Source organism: Zeugodacus cucurbitae, chromosome 4, assembly GCF_028554725.1.
Source record: "Zeugodacus cucurbitae isolate PBARC_wt_2022May chromosome 4, idZeuCucr1.2, whole genome shotgun sequence".
Classification (NCBI taxonomy): Eukaryota; Metazoa; Arthropoda; class Insecta; order Diptera; family Tephritidae; genus Zeugodacus; species Zeugodacus cucurbitae.
In genome coordinates, this window is record NC_071669.1 from 65,510,895 (window position 1) to 65,530,953 (window position 20,059).

Below are 20,059 nucleotides of genomic sequence, written 5' to 3' on the forward strand. Positions count from 1 at the left end.
TGATCATGACCGATATTTTATATGTGACACGTTTCTCAACATTGTTGTTTACAATTCAAACATATTCTCAAAATCAACATTGTGTATCCAACATAAATACCGTTTTGGACCAATAGAACTTAGTTACTCAACCTACTCCACGAGTTTGGGCAAATATTTCGGCCGTCCCCACAATAGTCGGGTCAACACAACCGGGACGCACGGGAATTTCCATCCGACCAAGAACTGTCAATTTGGTAGCATTCCGCAAAATCATTTGAGAAATATTGAAGTTGCAACAACAACAATAATTAATATTTCGAACAATTTGTCCAATTATACCAGAATTTGAAGAGTTTCGAAAACTATCTATAGTCTTCTATAAATATACGAAATATACGAAAAAAACGAGTTCTAATTCGTTATCGCTTAAAGGTTTGAAATTATCTGACAGAAAGAGTTTCATTCAGGTGAGAATGGTAAAGAAATCTTCATATAACTTACATAATGACATGTTGGAACAAAGGGGGTCACTCTTTCGACATTAAGAGAAGAAAATTCCAAGATTATGCTAATAGTATGTCATGGTAAGATACCTAGTCAATTTCATCTTAGATTCCATACTTGTCAATAAACTATATTTATAAAGAAAGAAAAACAACAATTTGGTTTTATTATTTTCGAAAAATGTTTGTGCCAGCACTTTGGTGGTTTATTCATACTAATAATTTGTGGCGCTTAAAATGCGCACTAACCAGCTTAAAGTATTGTTTGCGCAACTACAATTAAGTACACTAATGCATATGCATATAGAACGAACAGTAACTTCGCTTAGTTACAGACTCTAAACCAATGACATGCAATGATATGCAGATGCTGTAGACGGCGCTGCAACTGTTGACAACGTCAATAGATGGCATTTTAGCAGACATAAGTACTCTATATCTGCATATCATGCATTTACATATTAATTTAGAGCTGTCAAGCGCTTACAATACTTTCCGGTCCTTAAGATTTTCTTTAATACATATGCATACCAACTTGTACATTAGATTTTATGAACAATGATTAACATAAGTGAATGCTTTACATTAGCATTAATTGTTGTAATTTACAGCTAGAAGAATAGATTACAATGCGCTCTCTTTACAAATTATACATATATTCATTAGAGTTTAATTGTATGCTTTTAAGTACAGACATAAGTAGTAGAGACTTACAGATTACATTACATATTCACCGTTATAAACTAAAGAATGGAACGTATACACAAGTATTTCAGTATTTCAGCTTAGTTGATAGGATATCGGAGCAGTTGGTTACATTTAAAGTATTCTCATTAAGGTTAGTAACCAGCTTTGTAGGTATATTTAGTTGCTAAAAGTATTTGAAAGGAAAGTACTTGACTTTGCTTAATTAAAGTAATCTTTTTCTGTTAATTACAGCGAAGTATAATATTAATTAAGTATACTGTAAGGACTTTTGTGCTCGCTAACATCTCGGAGTCGGTTCACAGATCTTCCATTTATTTAGTAACTATCGCAAAAGTAGTGTTTAAGTACTAGTTTAAGGAAATACGAATTAAGGTTTGTTTATTTTAATGAAATTACGCTTTACATTATGGCAAAAGTAATACACATTTCAGGAGAACTTAAAAACTCATACAAAAACAAATAACAATTATTCACTGGTTTCGTAGGTACAAAGGCATACTTATATGCCCAATTCGTCGAATTTTACTAAATAAATTTAAATTTAAAAAATAAATTTTTAATTTTTAATTACATACAGATTTACATATTTGTATATGTAAATAAACTGCTTACATACATATGTCTAACATAATTACAGAATTTTCTATGTATTAACAACTTAAAACTGATAAGGCTTGCGGTTGCTTAGAATTTGTTTGTTTGAATTTAATTATTTTAATTTATTTTTTTTATAATTCTTTTTAATAATTACGGTTCAATTGAGGCATTGGCGGCGGTGTTGGTTTAAGTTGTTTGAATTCGTCAATTCAATTTTATAATATTTTTTAACTTATTTATTTTTATTTTTTTATCTTAATTTTTTGCAATAATCGTATTAACTAAAGTCCTTTGGATTTGTTTTGAATTCGCCCAACTCTGTATGAGTTATATTGAATATTTTTTTCTTATTACTTAAATGCTAATAGTTGCTTGCTGTTGTGTTTTTTATTTTGTTTAATTTTTTTATTATTTTGTCTGTCAGCTTCCACTGGTGTTGCTTAGTTTTCTTAGCTTCCGCTTCCTCTACTTATTTTTGGGCAAATGTCGCTTCATATGCAGGGCCAGATGATCGGAACGCGCAAAACTTCGCTCGCAGACAACACATTTGAATGGTTTGGCGCCGGTGTGTTTGCGATAGTGACGCGTCAGTTCATCGGAGCGCGCAAAACGCCATTCACACTCAGGCCATTGGCAGGTATAGGGCTTCTCGCCTGGAAGGGAGGAAAAAAATAAATAATTTAGAACTTGAAAAATATAAATACTATTATTTTGAGCACTATATATATATTTATGAACAATTTATATAGACTTCTCAGATATCTGAAACTTATTCTATGATTAATTAAAATATTTGTGTCACTGTTAACTCTAACTGATATCAGCGAGTATTTTTTATATCAAAATCATGGACTAAATTAATAGATGTTGCTACAATTAGAATATATTTTCATTAATCAACTATCTAATCATAGCCAAGTTGCACACAATTTTTAATAAACAAACCTTATTATAATAGGGACAACTGCTTGACATATTCCAAAGAGTTCTGACAATTTAGCTTGAGTTCAAAATACAAGAATTTATTAAATACAAAATCGATTGCCTACATGTAGGCGCTGATTATATTTGATCACTATTTTTTCAATATTCTTGTAAACGTCTCAGGAAATCAGTAGTCCACATATGAATGTTATGACTACTGTCTTGAGTGTATAATTAAAAAACATATGTCTCAATCGATAGTGATAATCACCCATTAGACAACGAATTTTACTAAAAATATTATATTTTAATTATTCTAAATCATTTCGCACAAAATTGCCATCGATTCATTTTTCAAAAGAAAAAAAATTTTTGGTAAATATTATAATTGTATTTTTTCTTTCTAACTTAAATTTAAATTGTTCGCATACAGCCAGAAAAATACCGCAATACCATGAATCACGCGGCACACTAAATATCACTCACCGAAAAATAGTTCTAAGGCTACCGCCATTATTTGCAATGCAGCATTTTCATAAATTTTTGGTTGCCATAATGGCAAGAAACAAAGCAAAATAAATTAGCCGCAACAAATTGTAAGACCACAGCTGCCGCCTCCATCAAAACTCGCAGTGACACTTAGCACGCTTTTCGCAAATACATACATACATACATATGTACATAAGAGGGCATTGCGCGTGCCCCAAACGCCCGTTTACAAAGAATTGTCGCACGTACACATTAAATGAAACCGCGCGGTATGTCTGTTGGTATGAACTTGAATAAATAAAATTTTTGATTGCTTTACGTTTGCCGCGAGACTTTGGCGAGATGCCGATGGCGGCTTTGGCAGCAATCACAACGACCGCCGACAATTCTTAGCAGAAATTTATGCCTTGCTGTTGTTGTTTGCAAACCTGCGTGCAATTGTCATAATTTCATGCAACTCATGCAACAAAAACAACAACAGCACACATTACACCACATTATGACACATTCGTAGATTTGCACATAGGAACGTTCGGCATATTTTTTATTCTTCGCGCCTTTCAATGAAGAACTGCCACAAATTACTGGTTGTATGCGAAATGTATTTAAGGCAGACATGTGACAGCAATGCCGGCGAGCGTTTATGAGCTGACAACAGACAAGGCTGAACAATCGCTTTTTGGATAAAAACGAAAATTAAATGTCGGTATCAAGCAAAGTAAATGAAAAGCCAATTATTAGAAATGCAGCGATGTCTTATCGAAAATTAGCATCACAAGGCGGACGCACAATGAAACAGTCTACAGTTAATTCTACTTGAACTGCCGCATGCCAGTAGGTCAGCGCGTCACAACACGACTCATCGCTCAATTATTTTAAATCTTTGAAATTTCTGGTAAATTTGTGGAATAAAAGTGCTGAAGCTAATTTAAGCGACAATTACGTAAATACACGACGTATTGACTAACGCTGCAAGCGATGCAAGTCGCCGCCGACATCCACGACCAACGCACCAAGCAAAATGTGCATTACCAAATCATGAACTTACAAAAAATCCGACTACTTTGAACATCTTTAAAATTACACCACAGTGTCGCACTTTCAACACCCGCTATATGGTCGCTCTGGTGCAGCCAAAGCCATTATGTACGCTTATTATTTCATTTATTTGCGTATTATCGCACGTCGCCGAACACATGTATAAACGTACGAAATTATCATTGATTCTAATATATTACATATTGCATGCAACAACGCATTCACCGACTACCACCAGACAATTGACAGTTGCGTTGCAGCAACCATTTAACATTTGTGCAGCTACGACAAATACTCTCCGCACTGACCACTTTTCGTCTCCATGAGTAGTGTTAGTTTCAACACATTGTTGTGTTTAAAGCATTCTAATGGCAATCTTTTTATGCGGCTGTCGGTCTGTCTGACTGTGGCACACGACAATTCTATGTTGACATTTGTGTTTCATTTCTGTTCGACAGCTCTAGAATCTGAATAACTGTTAATGCATACGTGTATGTGTGTTTCGTATATTTTGCGATTGTTTCGCCATGCCACGCGGGTTATGACTAATATGATTAATGTTAGCATTAGAATTAGAAGCTGTCATGCCAATAACGACATTTTACACAACTTTTGATTGATTTGCGTGAACTGTTTTTTGCAGTATATACTCTGCATGCAGTTGCAAATTGAACATTTTTTTATTTGGTGTGTACACTGAAACTAAAGACTTAAGCGACAAACCTCGTGCTGCTGAATGTGGATTAATATTTCCAGCGGAGTAAAACATGTAATTAATTTACATATGTTTCGTTTGGTCGTTGTTGTTATTTTAACAGCATTTTTACGGTCAGTTGACAAGATGAATAGATTTTAAATTCGATTACAAAAGGCGTGTGAGTGATGGATTTACAATCGAACACCTTTCAGTTGCTGAGTTGTACAGAGCATGTGAGTAAAAATAACAATAATAAAATAAAATAAAGTAAAATAACAATAATAAAATAAAATAAAATAAAATATAATATAATATAATAAAATAAAATAAAATAAAATAAAATAAAATAAAATAAAATAAAATAAAATAAAATAAAATAAAATAAAATAAAATAAAATAAAATAAAATAAAATAAAATAAAATAAAATGAAAAAAAATACACAACCCTTACCACAATTAATAAAATAGCTCATTTACTACACTTTGATTAAAGCCGAAAGTGATCTAATCGGACAGCGAATCACTGTTGCTAATCACGTTATATCATACACAACTCAACGCAAAGCAACAATATGTAGCATGCAACACAACTGTGCGCTCATAAATATCTGCCACGACGCAGCAGCCAATCAATTCTTACAATATTCACACTGAATACCCACATATATTATTGTTGCAAGCAGCCCCGGCAACCAAAGGCGAGCACCAGCGGCGCTACGAATATTTATCAACAGCGCTAGTCATATATTTAGCTGAGCACCCCATCAAACAATGGTGCGCAACGCATATTCGTCTATTCAAGCATCGATCATTATGATAAATCAGACACCCACACAAGTTGCTGCAGCCAGTTGGCAATAATAATAATATTGCCTTATTTTGTGGCAAATTTAGTGATCTGTGCAGAAAATATGCAGTTGCTGTGCTTATTAGAGACTTAACGAGTATCTCTTTGCTTAGGGAGTTTGTTAATTTTATTGTTATTATTATTATTATTAGAGGCTCGTTAGGCAATTGCTTGCCAAGCAAAATGGTTGGCAACTCGTTTGACGATCTGTCTCAACCGCCAGTAAATGCGAGTACAATGACTGTCTATCAGCGAAGTCATATATTTCGGCTAACTGCAGCCATTTGCTACTGTGCATTGTTTGTTATTGTTGTTATTATTACCGTCAATACTGTTTCGAGCTTGCAATTATACGCCTATTAATGCACTAAATATGCCGCGCATGGAATCAAACAAATATTTACACACACACAAATACAAGCATGCAACAACAATCAAGCTGACAGCATCAATTGTATTAAGCGGGCCACAACGGTTGTGGCAACACTAACGAGCTGAGTAGTTGACTAGGCAAACCGTCAGATTTGTTGCAAGTGCGCACTGCCATGTTTGCACAGATACAAACACCCTTGTGCAGCCAAATTGTGGCTGCCACGTGTGGGCGGCACATTAGCTTCAATCATTTCGAAAGAGAGAAAAAATAAAAAAATCGCGCTGAAAATTGGAAAACCTAAAAAGGCAAAATGAAAATCACATTCAAATACGCCAGTAATCACTACGCCGGCTTGCAACATTAAAGTGCTGCTTGTTGCCACATCTAACGGTGGCAGTGACTGCGTCACTTAAACCATTTCGGGACTAATTTTCAAATCTAAGTAAACAAACAAAGTGTGCGCCACTAAACAAAACTAACAAAACGAAATTTAAAGCAACAAAGTGCTCCTTGCCACATTGCAGCTTATGTGGGTGCCACAAAATATGTATATATTATCTGTTACTAAGCTCAATTTGGGCTGGTTGCCACAACTGTCTCACGAAAATGCTGTACAATTACTATTTTTGTTGTTGTTTTCGGCTAGCTGTCAGCATTGTTTGTAGGCCTGTTTGCTTGCTTGTTCGTTTGAGTCCTTGCTTATTTACTTTTATGAGAGTATGTATGTGACAGCTGTGACGACTGCGACGCCGCTTATTTTGATCTATGTTGATTTGCCCCATTTACCTCATATTCAACGATACATTCAGCTGATTGCGTTAAACAGGTGGGCGGTAGTTTTCTTTGTTGTTTTTGGTAGTTTAATACATGGCCATGGTAATCTATAATGCTTTAGCGGCAAATATGACGAAAAGTGATGTCTTTTGCATTTGACATAAATGAGGCAGTTTAAATTTTTAAGTGGACAAAGCGAATTGGATGAGGTATTATAATAATGTAATGTTGCATGTAATTTTAATATCGTTTGCTAAGTTATAAGGCAGTTGAGTTCAGTCGCATGTTGAGTCAAACACAGTTGGAAACAAAATGTGCATAGTAATTTAATTTTTGTATAGACAAGGTCCTTAATCATTTCAAATAAATAAAGAAAAAAGCAAATATCCACAGCTTCTGTGTGAACTCTCGATAACTACTCAAACAATCATGATAATTCGCTAAACAAATCGCAAAGACTTGGACGATATATTTTTTCTTTTTCTTTCAGAGAATATATGTAAGAATAAATATTTGCGATTACAATTTTTAAAAGCATTCCAACATGAAGTATGCCAAACGCATAACCCAAAGCACTTCAAAACAAAATCTGTAAATGCTGAAGAAAACTGATAATGGAAGTCATAAACGCTCAACAACCATCGTTACATGTGCAACTGATAACAGTACAGACATGCTCATGTGTACGCTCGTAAACAATAAAAAACGGGAACATGCCACTCGTTGGATAGTCAACGTACAACAGTTTCCAGCAACAAACATCATTGCAGCGACTTTTCTCGAATTCTCCACCCTCACACGGCTGCCGCAGCACACTGTAAACTTAATGATCCAGCTGATTAAAAGCTTAAAGCTCAAAATGACAGTTTATGATCCAATCAAAATTCCAGCACGACTTTCAGCTGACATCGCCGCAATGAGAACAACAACAACGGTGTGACAGTGACAGCACACAACATTTTGAGCATCTCAATCGCCAGGGGCCTAATGGCGCGCGAGTACACATGGTTGTAGTTAGGTGCCAGCGACATTCCCATCATCGACTGTGTTATGTTGTTGTTGTTATTGCTGTTGCTGTGTGTTACTGTTTTCAGTTTAATTGTATTACCTATGTTTTCTCTATGGTGGCCAGAGATTTTCGATTACATTCGCCGTTATGACGAATATGTTTTAATGTCACCCCAGCTAGAAATAAAGTCAACAGCAGCCCGAACGTTCGCCTCGTTGTTGGCTACACACATCTACAATAACAACACAACGTTTGCAGCTTTTGTGCTTGCGATTTCGTAGAAATTCAATGTGAAGGCATGCAATGCCACATTTGTCCCAACGCTCACTCGAGTTTATCACGTAGCAGCGTGATTTCTGTTGTACGCTTTATTTGAGCATTGACACAATTTTCGAAATCCTTTATGTCAGTTTTATGTGCTCATTGGTGACTTTTTTCCTACAACTTTTTTAAAACTTAATGTTTATTATTATTATTATTTGTTTCGCTTTATCACAATATTTTTTATTTTTAATCATTAAAGTGAAATCAAAAGGGGCAAAATAATTGTAAAACTACATTGTTGTTTCTTTATGGTGGAACAATGCAGCAAGCGCGGATAATTGCTAACTGTTTCGTTGTAAATTTGAGTATCTTATTTCTCCTACGTGCCAACTGCCAGATAATGGTCAGTGTGCTTCGCTCATAAAAGCTTACACTTTTATTATATTTTTAAATTTTTTATTTAAATTTTTTATTTAAATGCCTTATCAGACGAGTGGAAAACCGAACCTCATCAATGACTTGGCAACGTGTGACCTTTTTTCCAACGCGTCCTATAAGAGTACAGCACCTTGGCGTTCACATATTCGTATGAACAATGAAATGTGAAATATGTGTGTAATTTTTCACTGTTAAACAGTAGCTTTGACTCACAAGCTGATTGCTTGTGTGCATAGTTTATATTGCCGCAATCGAACACGCACTTGTAATTTCAATTATTGTTATTATATAGCCGTTAAACGGTGTTGTACCAATGCGCTGCGACTGCGCACGTTTATCGCAGTTACCGCAGTCACCAGCTGACAGGCAGCCATATGTATATACAAAATCTTATATGTATATTTGGTGGTGATGCGGTACTAGACGTTGTTGTAGTTGTCGTTAGCGATAGCGAATTAAAGAACGCGTGTGATTGGTTTGCTAACCTCTGACGAACTGTGTTTTATTTCAATGCTTATGCTTTTACATCCTTACATTGTTACGTTCGTTAAGTTTTAGGAGAAAATACATGTAATGCGAAACTTAAAAAGTAGAGTACGAATAAATAATTATGTACAGTACGAATAAATAAATAAAGCAAATTGTTATGATAAATTATTATAATTAGTGTAGAGTGGTGATCTCCACATTACCCCCCTTCTAGATTTTTGTGAATCGATATTTATCACTTCTAGAAGATTTGATGTTTGGTTAGAGACGTTAGCTGGTTCTTCATCTGCTAGGTCGTAACTTGGTTTGAGGCGATCGATTGAAATAACGACGTTTTTTCCATTTATTTCTACTGTGAAATTTTTGTCGTTTTTTGTTACAATTTTGTATGGTCCATCGTATGGTTCTGTCATTGATGGAGTTACTCGATCATTTCGTACATATACGTGCGTTGATTGAAATAAGTTTTTGTTCACGAATGGTGAGCTGGGAGAATGCCATGAAGTTTCAACAGGGCGAATTTTTTGAAGATGTTGACGTAATTTTTCCACAAAAATTGAGTTCGGCTGCAAATTTGGTTTTGTAGTAAAAAATTCACCCGGTAATCGTGTTGCGGTTCCAAACAACATTTCAGCTGCGGACGCTTTCAAATCTTCCTTAATGGCATTTCGTAATCCCAAAAGGGTAAGTCCCAGATTATCTACCCAACAGTCTTTTCCGGTAGCTAATATTGCGTTTTTAAATGAACGATGCCATCTTTCTATTAATCCATTCGTTTGTGGATGATACGGTGACGTACGTTCACGCTTCGTACCTAATGTTAGTAACATTTCTTTAAATGTTTTTGATTCGAATTGTGTTCCTTGGTCCGTAATTATTTTTTGAGGTGAGCCGTATCGTCCGACCCACTCGTTTAAAAAAGCTCTGCACACCGTTTCTGCTTGAATGTCAACGAGAGGTATCGCTTCGGGCCATCTCGAAAAGCGATCGATCAATGTGAGACAATATCTGAAACCATAGTTTAAAGGCAATGGTCCAATTATGTCGACGTGAACAATTTGAAAACGTTGATCTGGCATTTGTAACCGTTGTAATGGAGACTTGTTGTGACGTAAAACCTTGCTGCGATTGCAACGGATGCAAGCTCGAACAAATGACTTGCAGTCCTTCCGCATATTTGCCCAAACGAAATGTTGAGAGATCATCTTTAGAGTAGCGTTGGCTCCAACGTGAGCGAGGTCGTGAATGTTATGTAAAATCTTCTTACAAATCGTTTGTGGTACGATGGGTCTAACTTGTCTCGTTGATACATCGCATAGCAATGTAGCGTTACTGCCTTCTAATCTAAAATATTTAAGTTGTAATGAGTGTTTTCTCTTACCATTAAGAAGAGCTTGGATGATCAAATCAGATTTTTGTTCGTTGGCCATATCAGTGTAGTTGATTGATGTTATTGTGTTGATACGCGACAACATATCTGCTGTTTGGTTTCTTGAACCAGGTACGTGACGGATGTCTGTTGTAAACTGACTAATATAGTCCAGTTGTCTAATCTGACGAGGTGAACCTTTTTCGTTGCGTTTATTAAAGGCATAAATTAATGGTTTATGATCCGTATAAATGCTTGTTTGGTTGCCTTCGATTAGAAAATGAAAATGTTTTATTGCGAGATAGATAGCAAGAAGTTCTCTGTCGTAAACTGAGTAATGCTTTTCAGTTTCGGTTAGACGACGTGAAAAATATCCAAGTGGTTCTGGTTCGTTGTTTACTATTTGGTGCAGTACAGCTCCCACTGCGACATCGGAAGCGTCTGTGAATAAATGAAGTTGAGCGCCAACATGAGGGTATGCTAGAGTTGCTGCATCAGCCAAATTTCGTTTACAATCTTCAAAAGCGTTGATTGCTTCATCTGTCCAGTCGATACGAGTTCTATCGTTGCGTTTGTTTCCATTGATTAGCTTTTGTAGAACGGCTTGACGTTTTGCTGCATTAGGTAAAAATTTCCGATAAAAGTTAATAGATGCGAGGAAACTTTTTAATTCGTTGGCCACGGTAGGTCGTTGAACTTTCAAAATAGCCTCAACTTTTTCTGGTAGTGGGCGAATACCTTTGTGTGTTATGTAGTGGCCTAAGAATTTAATTTCTTTTTTACCAAATTCACATTTTGACGGATTAATTGTCAGGCCAGTTGAGCGAAGTCGTTGGAATATCAAACGTATATGTTTTGCATGTTCCTCTATGTTGTCTGATGCAATACATATGTCATCAACATAAGGAAAAGCGAAGTCAAGTCCACGTAAGGCTTCATGCATAAGGCGTTGAAAAGTTTGTGCTGCATTTCGTAGACCAAACGTCATATGGGTAAACTCATATAAACCAAATGGGGTTATTATGGCTGTTTTCTTGATGTCTTCTGGTCTAACGGGTATTTGATGAAACGCTCTTTGAAGATCAATCTTGCCAAAAACTCTTTTTCCTCTTAGGATTGTTAAACAGTCGTGGATAAACGGGATAGGATAACGGTCTGGAACGGTGATTTTATTGAGCGAACGGTAATCACCACATGGTCGCCAATTGCCGTCTGGTTTGCGGACCATGTGAAGCGGACTAGCCCAATTGCTCTTCGATGGGCGACACACGCCTATTTGCATTAGATATTCGAATTCAGAGCGTGCGGCTAAAAGTTTTTTGTGGTCGAGCTTTCGAGCACGAGCTGTAACGGGTTGACCATTAGTTTCAATTACATGACATACCTCTGTTTTTATTGGTTTCCGATCAAGATTTATTTCGGTGAGATCTTTAAATTCCTCGAGTAGCTTTGCGAATGGACACCGTACGTCGAAAGCCTTAATCTGCATACTCAACTCGGTGTGAATAGTGCACGGCGCTTCGAGCTTCGTTTTATTGTCGATTAATTTGTTGCGTTTAAGATCGATGATTAAGTCGTAGTGACGAATAAAATCACTGCCTATAATTGATGTATTAACATCTGCAACCATGAAGTTCCACGTGAATTTGCGACGAAGACCAAGATCCACGTGTTGTCGTATTAAACCGTAAGTCTTAATGGGAGTACCGTTGGCTGCGTATAACGTGACATTTGTTGGACGAATAGATTTGAAACTGTTGTTTGGAAGAACACTGTAATCGGCACCTGTGTCTATGAGGTATTTAACGTTTGATGAACGGTCCTTGATGAAAAGTTGATTGATTTCAGCGTTGAGGCGATTGACATCTACATCGCTGACTGAAACGTCTAGTCAATCATGATGAGTGTTGGTATTTTGTCCAGTGTTGTGCTGGCGACGTAGACACGGGCTACGGCATCGGTTGGCTGCGTCTCCAAAAGTTTGGTGGTACCAACATTCGTTCGGATTGCGTGAGGTAGACCTTCGATCACTCGAATGACTACGTCGTCGAGGAAATCTGCGACTGGTGCGTGAGCGACTGCGTTGTCTTGTTTGTAAATTATTAAATTTACGTTGAAGTTCGTGAATCGTATGCGTTAGTTGAGCTATCGATGCCTGTTGAGTCTGAGCTGATGCACTAGATTGTTGTTCCGATGATGAACAAATTTGTCGCTGGGTTAATGTCTCCATAATTGCGTCAGCAACTGCAATTTGGACATCTATCGTACCTTCGCGTGCAATTACAGATGCTCGTATTATTTCCGGTAGGCGTTGGATCCACATGGCTCGAAGAGTTTCTTCCGAAAAAGAATTTCCGGCCACTCGTCTCATGGCGTTAAAGAGTTGACTCGGACGTTGATCTTCTAGTACCATCTCCTCCAATAAGCGTTGTATTTTTCGTTGATAACTTTCACCAAAGTACTTTAACAGTTCGCTCTTGAGAAAGTCATACATGCCAATTCCTGAGCTTATAATTCGTTGTGCATTTTCCGCACTTCTGCTGATCTGGCTAATTGTTGGTAACGTAAGAGGATCTAAGGTGGCCATCACATGGTAGTAACGTTGGGCATCGCTGTTCATATTGCATGCCTTAAACCAATAGTCCACCGATGTGAACCATGCATCCATATCATTAGGGGTTATACGAGGCATTGGAATTCGTACATGTGTTTCATGTGCAGAATACCGTTGAAGCGGTGCAAATTGAATGCATTGATGAGCAAGCGGTACTTCACTGCCCTCTGTCTGCGCTGGCTTTGTCTGACGCGAAGCTTCACTCGCTGCTTCTAAATGTATGACCGTATGACCTTGATTTTGAGGTTGGGTGTCACTAGCGCTCCAGCTGCTTCTATATTGTGTGAGTGCTTCTGGGCCTGCTGGAATTTCATCGCTGACAGGTGCGGTCACAATTTCCATCGGTTGGAATCCATTGTCCATTTTATGTGGGCGAAGGTTGAAAAAATTTAAAAAACTTTAAAAATTCTGACACCAATTTAGTGGTGATGCGGTACTAGACGTTGTTGTAGTTGTCGTTAGCGATAGCGAATTAAAGAACGCGTGTGATTGGTTTGCTAACCTCTGACGAACTGTGTTTTATTTCAATGCTTATGCTTTTACATCCTTACATTGTTACGTTCGTTAAGTTTTAGGAGAAAATACATGTAATGCGAAACTTAAAAAGTAGAGTACGAATAAATAATTATGTACAGTACGAATAAATAAATAAAGCAAATTGTTATGATAAATTATTATAATTAGTGTAGAGTGGTGATCTCCACATATACTTGAAAGCCAGATTGTCTGCACGTGTTCCTGCAAAAGTAACTCAGTCAGAGACTTCACACAAATTATAAAACGCAACGGTGAATCATAATTGGAAAATTATAACTTCTCAAATTGCAATCTATCAACCGTGTTCATACCATAAATAAATTGTATTAAATGCAGCGCACATTGCTATAGACTATCCTCGCTTTGGGGAAGTCTTCATTGCCGACATTGAAGCTTGTGGCAATGTGTTGATGACGGTGTGCTGCACATTGCAGCATCACTCATCGCATTGCACGCTGTTAGTAGTGTTCTACTCAAGTCTAGTTGTTGTTTTTTAGTGATTTTCTTGATTTACAGTGCAGATAAATATATGTCACAATATTATTTATACTCTCGAAAATAAAATAAAAACTTTGAAAACAAACTAACCAAAAATATTAAAAAATTTAAATGAAAAAAAATTAAAAAAAAAATAATATCTGTATAATTTAAGAAAAAATTACAGATTTTAAATTAAAAATAAAAATATTTTTATTAGTGGTAAGATTTTAAAATCTTAAAAACTAAAAAACTTTCAATAAATTACAAATAAAAAAATAATAAAAACAAAAAAGGCAATTTTTTTTTTGTATTAGGGGAAAAAATATATTTTGATAGTCCCTGTTTTTTTTAATTAAGTTTATTATTGCCTTTTCTAGTTATAATTATTTTATTTAAAATGTAATTTCTATTTACTTATTACTCAATCTCCCGAGAAAAATATTTGATCCTATATATGGATAAAACTTTAATTGAAAGATTATGAAATTTTCATATAATCTAGGTAATATCTATTATTTAAGAACCGAACTACTTATACCCAGAAATATGACTTTTTTCAAGTGTATCTTTGAATATATGTAGGCATCGCCAGCACGAATTACTCACGTCGTAAAATCGCTTGCCTGCTTGTAGCTTACAAGTGCTGTAATAGCGGCAAGAAATCGCAATAATCCTAATTAAAGTGTGCGTTTTAAAGCTGGCATTTGAGATTTATTTGAATTTTATGCGTACATCGCACCGCAAAGCTGTGGGCTATTGGCGTAAGCGCTGCATTTATTTAGCGCTCAATCGTGGCAAAGCTCTTAAATATCACGGTGCAAGAGCGGGCAGCAGCAGCCAATGCAAAACATAAATTAAAGAACACAAACAAGTAAGTAGTAAAGGAAAAAAAGTAGCTCTCGAGTGGCTGCAAGTAAGTAGGCGCCGCGTGGGATTTGTATTGTGTGGCTGTAATTATCGGAAATCGATTAGCAATTTAAGTGTATCTGCGTCACAAATCTTAAAAGTTTATAAGCGTGCATTCAGTGACGGACTGAATTGTCGCTTGTCGGCAATGTGTGTTTTCATTATTTATTGTCGCGGCAGCGTGCAAGTTGCGCGTTTAAGGCTTTGGTATATGTAGTTTACAACAGTATTTAAACGTGTAAGGAACTGGCCATGCGCTTTTGCTGCTGGTGCTAATTTATCATAAATTAATATCGTACGAAAATTACTACCTTTGTGGCACACATACAATACATTTCATTTTCATATCTAATGCAGAGCTCATGTAGTTTAGATACACAATATGAAGCATAAAATCGATAGTAGGTTGTAACGCTGAATTGACATCAACAGCTTAATGAAACAAGTGCAGTGGGTTTGTAAAAAATATAAGAAATTAATAAAAATATTTACTAATAGCATTTAGAGAAGGTACTTAAAAGTGATAATTTATTTGAATGGAGCCCGAAGGCCCTTAAACTTCTATTTATTGTCGGCTGCTCATTAATATTTGCCTATAAAAAGTAAAAAATCTATAAGCAGCTGCTACTAAGCGACTAACGAGCACTGAAAAATATATATACGAGTACACGCATAAATACAAATATTGAAATGAACGCCACACACTAGTAACGGGTGATTTTTTTGAGGTTAGGATTTTCATGCATTAGTATTTGACAGATCACGTGGGATTTCAGACATGGTGTCAAAGAGAAAGATGCTCAGTATGCTTTGACATTTCATCATGAATAGACTTACTAACGAGCAACGCTTGCAAATCATTGAATTTTATTACCAAAATCAGTGGCAGAAAATCCGCTTTTTTATCGACAAATTTTGTTCAGCGATGAGGCTCATTTCTGGTTGAATGGCTACGTAAATAAGCAAAATTGCCGCATTTGGGGTGAAGAGCAACCAGAAGCCGTTCAAGAACTGCCCATGCGTCCCGAAAAATGCACTGTTTGGTGTGGTTTGTACGCTGGTGGAATCATTGGACCGTATTTTTTCAAAGATGCTGTTGGACGCAACGTTACGGTGAATGGCGATCGCTATCGTTCGATGCTAACAAACTTTTTGTTGCCAAAAATGGAAGAACTGAACTTGGTTGACATGTGGTTTCAACAAGATGGCGCTACATGCCACACAGCTCGCGATTCTATGGCCATTTTGAGGGAAAACTTCGGAGAACAATTCATCTCAAGAAATGGACCCGTAAGTTGGCCACCAAGATCATGCGATTTAACGCCTTTAGACTATTTTTTGTGGGGCTACGTCAAGTCTAAAGTCTACAGAAATAAGCCAGCAACTATTCCAGCTTTGGAAGACAACATTTCCGAAGAAATTCGGGCTATTCCGGCCGAAATGCTCGAAAAAGTTGCCCAAAATTGGACTTTCCGAATGGACCACCTAAGACGCAGCCGCGGTCAACATTTAAATGAAATTATCTTCAAAAAGTAAATGTCATGAACCAATCTAACGTTTCAAATAAAGAACCGATGAGAATTTTATGCGTTTTTTTTTTAAAAAAAGTTATCAAGCTCTTAAAAAATCACCCTTTATAAACAACAGCTTGAACTACTCGTAGTCTCGCTGCTACCTAGTTAGTACTACTACCTGCTTTACTCTACTCAATTTAGTATATTTATGATTAAGCGCTGTGATGGCAATATTTTCAAGCAACAACAATAACAACCACAACTATAATCTATTAGCGCGCATATATTATCTACACATATTTGTTTACTCTCCAAAGAGAGCATAATAAATAAATTTATTTTATTTAACTATTTCATCGGTATTTTTCAACGCTTGCTTGATCGTGGGAACTATTTGTGAAATAATTATAAGACAACGCTTTTGAAAAATTAAATAAAAATAGAGAAGATAATAATAAAATCTAAGCGCGCAAAAAGCGCTTCAAAGCCGTGTGGGCCAGGCACACACACAAACATGTTTGAAAGTATGTGTTTCTGACCAGCGTTAGTTTGAAAAAATATGCAAATGTCATTAGCAGATGTTGATAAGACCCAACGTGGTAATGTGTTGGACCAGTGTCTGCGCTGTGTTTGTTGTAAACGCGTGATTGTTGGCGCATATTCATTATATACTTGTTTACGTGTGTGCTTTAGTAGTGCGTTTGGCTTCGTTAAATACTTTGAGATTTTCCATTTTTGCTGCGCTTACCTAAGCTGCATGCATGTAGATCGCCAATCGCCGCGTCGCTGCCCCAGCTAATGCGTGCGTGGGTATTTTGTAATTTTGCGTAATTGCCGTTATAAATTAAATGGACAATTAGTGTGTTGAAATTTTCTTGTTTCGTTGATGCATATGGTTGGGCACAGCGTGTGTTCGTTGAGTATGCAGAATAGATATTTCATGGTTTTTTTGGTAAAATTTTGCTTGCGAGTTTCTACAACGTAATTAAATAAAGATAAGCAGTAAATATACAGTTAAATAAGTAATGCCAAATATGAGTTATACCGATAACATGACCTTTTGAAGGCTATTAACTGATTCTGTAAATATAAGTAAATAATTTATTGCTTTTACGAAGTTTCCAAATTTCGAAACTGTGAAGACTATTCATTTCAACGCAAAAAAAATTGTCAAAAAATAACAGAATTTTTTTTGTCTTGATTCCTTGTTATTGAATTTGCAGGGGAAGAGGAGCAAAATCAGATGTTTTGTTAATTAAAAATACTGGAGTCTATCTGGTATTATGGATAATTATAGTTCTCTTTACAGAAAAAGGAATTAATTTTGTATTTGTATTTGTATTATTTAATTTTTTATTTACTTTTTATTTTTTTTAAATTATATTTTATTTTAAAAGTTGTTATTAATTCTATTAATTCGTTGTGCGGAATTAGCCAAGAAATATTACCATAACACTGATCCAATCACCTAGATATAAATATGTGAAATATATAAAAAAATTTTAATTTTTACATGTTTTTATAAATATTTGCCACTATTTAACAAACGTCAACTAAACTGTTGTTGTAAAATATTTTTATTACCTATTTTTCAATCAAAATGACAAAATGCAACTATCTAAGCTTAAAAACGTGCTTTAATTGCAACCATTCGTTTCGCCAAAAGTCAACACACAGATGCTTTCAGTAACGAAATTAAAAAACTTTAAGATTTCATGTCTGCATGCGCTAATGGCGTTCAATCACTGCAAAAAAAATGTCGACGACGGCCGCCAGCCTTCAACGACTAAATCAGCTTGAAATCACTTGTGAAATGTTCGTAAGCACTTGACAGGCACTTTTAGACTGTGGCTACCACCGCCGCCACATGCGGTAGCATGTAAATTTCGCTTTTGTATCACTTTCAATTGCCACCAGGGAGCAATATTTGCAACAACAAAAAGAACAACGACGGCAACAACAACACTATTGAAACGTAACAGCATCACTATAAGAGCCAGTCATCATCAAAGGCTTGGCAGCGCGCGTAATCAGCGCAAAGTCAAATTGCTGTCAAACATTTGAAAGCAACAGCCAGCCAGCCAAATGGTGATTGCCAATATGACCAAGTCGCCATTAGCGCTGTAGCTCCTAAGTGCCCACCCGCCAAACGCTGGTGTATTGCCGCACACATTTTTACAGGCAATTGACATGCATTAGTGATTCAATTAGGTTAACGTGTCTAAAATATTTTGTCAAATGCGTCGCTTGCAAATTGCAAATGGCAAAAATGTATGACAAATGTTGGCAGTCGGAAAATATTTTTCGCCTGAAAAATTTCGCTGATTCTGTTTATTCCTCAGCAATATGCTGTTAATCGTTGGCCATTTTGTGTCATATGTTGCGAGTGTGTTGCTTTTTAAGCCAATGCTGACGCTGTAGCTGTAGCTGACGCCAACTCTACACCAAGTAAGTGAACTGAATTTTATCACTCTAGATTAGAGTAATAACTGACTTATCTTTATGTATATACAAACACATAAATTAAACTGAATGCACTTTTCTAAGTGTAATTTATTTGTAATGGTGTACATTTCATTATAGCTGCTGATTATTGTTTGATTACACACTAACCCTACCCCTCCACTCCCGGTACAAGCTCAAGCAGGTTCTGTTAGTTATTGCCGCGCTGAAATGTTGGCGTTAATAAGCTGGAATTAGCAATAACGCAATCTACAAATATTGGCGCTATTCGTTGTTAATAAGCGCGATATAGCGTCAACAGATATGCGCGCGCACAACAAGTGCACTAAGTTGGTGGTGGCCAACAACACAGCGGAAAACACAAAACGAAATTGTAAGAAAAATGAGTGCGGAAATGCACACGAATCAACAGCAGAAACGAGTTGTGGCAACCACAGAAAGCGATCAAACGGACTATATCACTCGCTGGACGGCTTGTAGCGTACAGCTGCGTCGATTGTGCCGCAATTTGTGGCAGGTTTATGTGCGCCGCTTTTCGCCCAACTGGTCAACAATTTATGCATTTTCCCTCTAATGCGATTGTGCGAAATTTTCTTTAAATGGTGCATATCATCTTGGCTTATTTATTTATTTTTTTCCATTTGTGGCGACTTGGTCTGAGCTAATAGAAAATTTGTATCTGCAGCAACTTGCGTTGCTAGTACGAAATCGAGTGTTCAAAAAATATTTTTTTGTTGTTTTGTGAATTATTTATTGTGGCAACGATTGCTAATATGTTCACGCGGCCATAAATCAGGTGCAGAGTTGAGTTTTAATGTGAGTTAAATTGGGACATTATGAATTAACGTGTACTGATTCGGTCGATTGCTGGGAATTAAATTGTGTATGTGTGTTTTTGAAGATAATTTAACATATTTACTTAATATTGCCTGCCATTAAAAATAGTCCATGTGTACTATCTTTAAAATTTACTCTCTAATTCCATATATGGCTTCGGTCAAGCTTATATAATGTTAAATTGAAAAAGATGGCTTATAATAATCT

At 36.2% G+C, this 20,059-nt stretch overlaps 1 protein-coding gene across 1 annotated transcript in view; it reads right to left on the bottom strand.

The window, feature by feature from the left end:
• Positions 1-636: 636 nt before the first annotated feature.
• LOC105215109 (dendritic arbor reduction protein 1) overlaps positions 637-20,059 on the bottom strand; it is a 104,564-nt gene continuing 85,141 nt past the window's right edge. Inside the window, exon 6 of the mRNA XM_054228914.1 lies at positions 637-2,443. Coding sequence (XP_054084889.1) covers positions 2,256-2,443 — 188 coding nt within the window. The 3' untranslated portion in view covers positions 637-2,255. The remainder of the gene's footprint in view (positions 2,444-20,059) is intronic.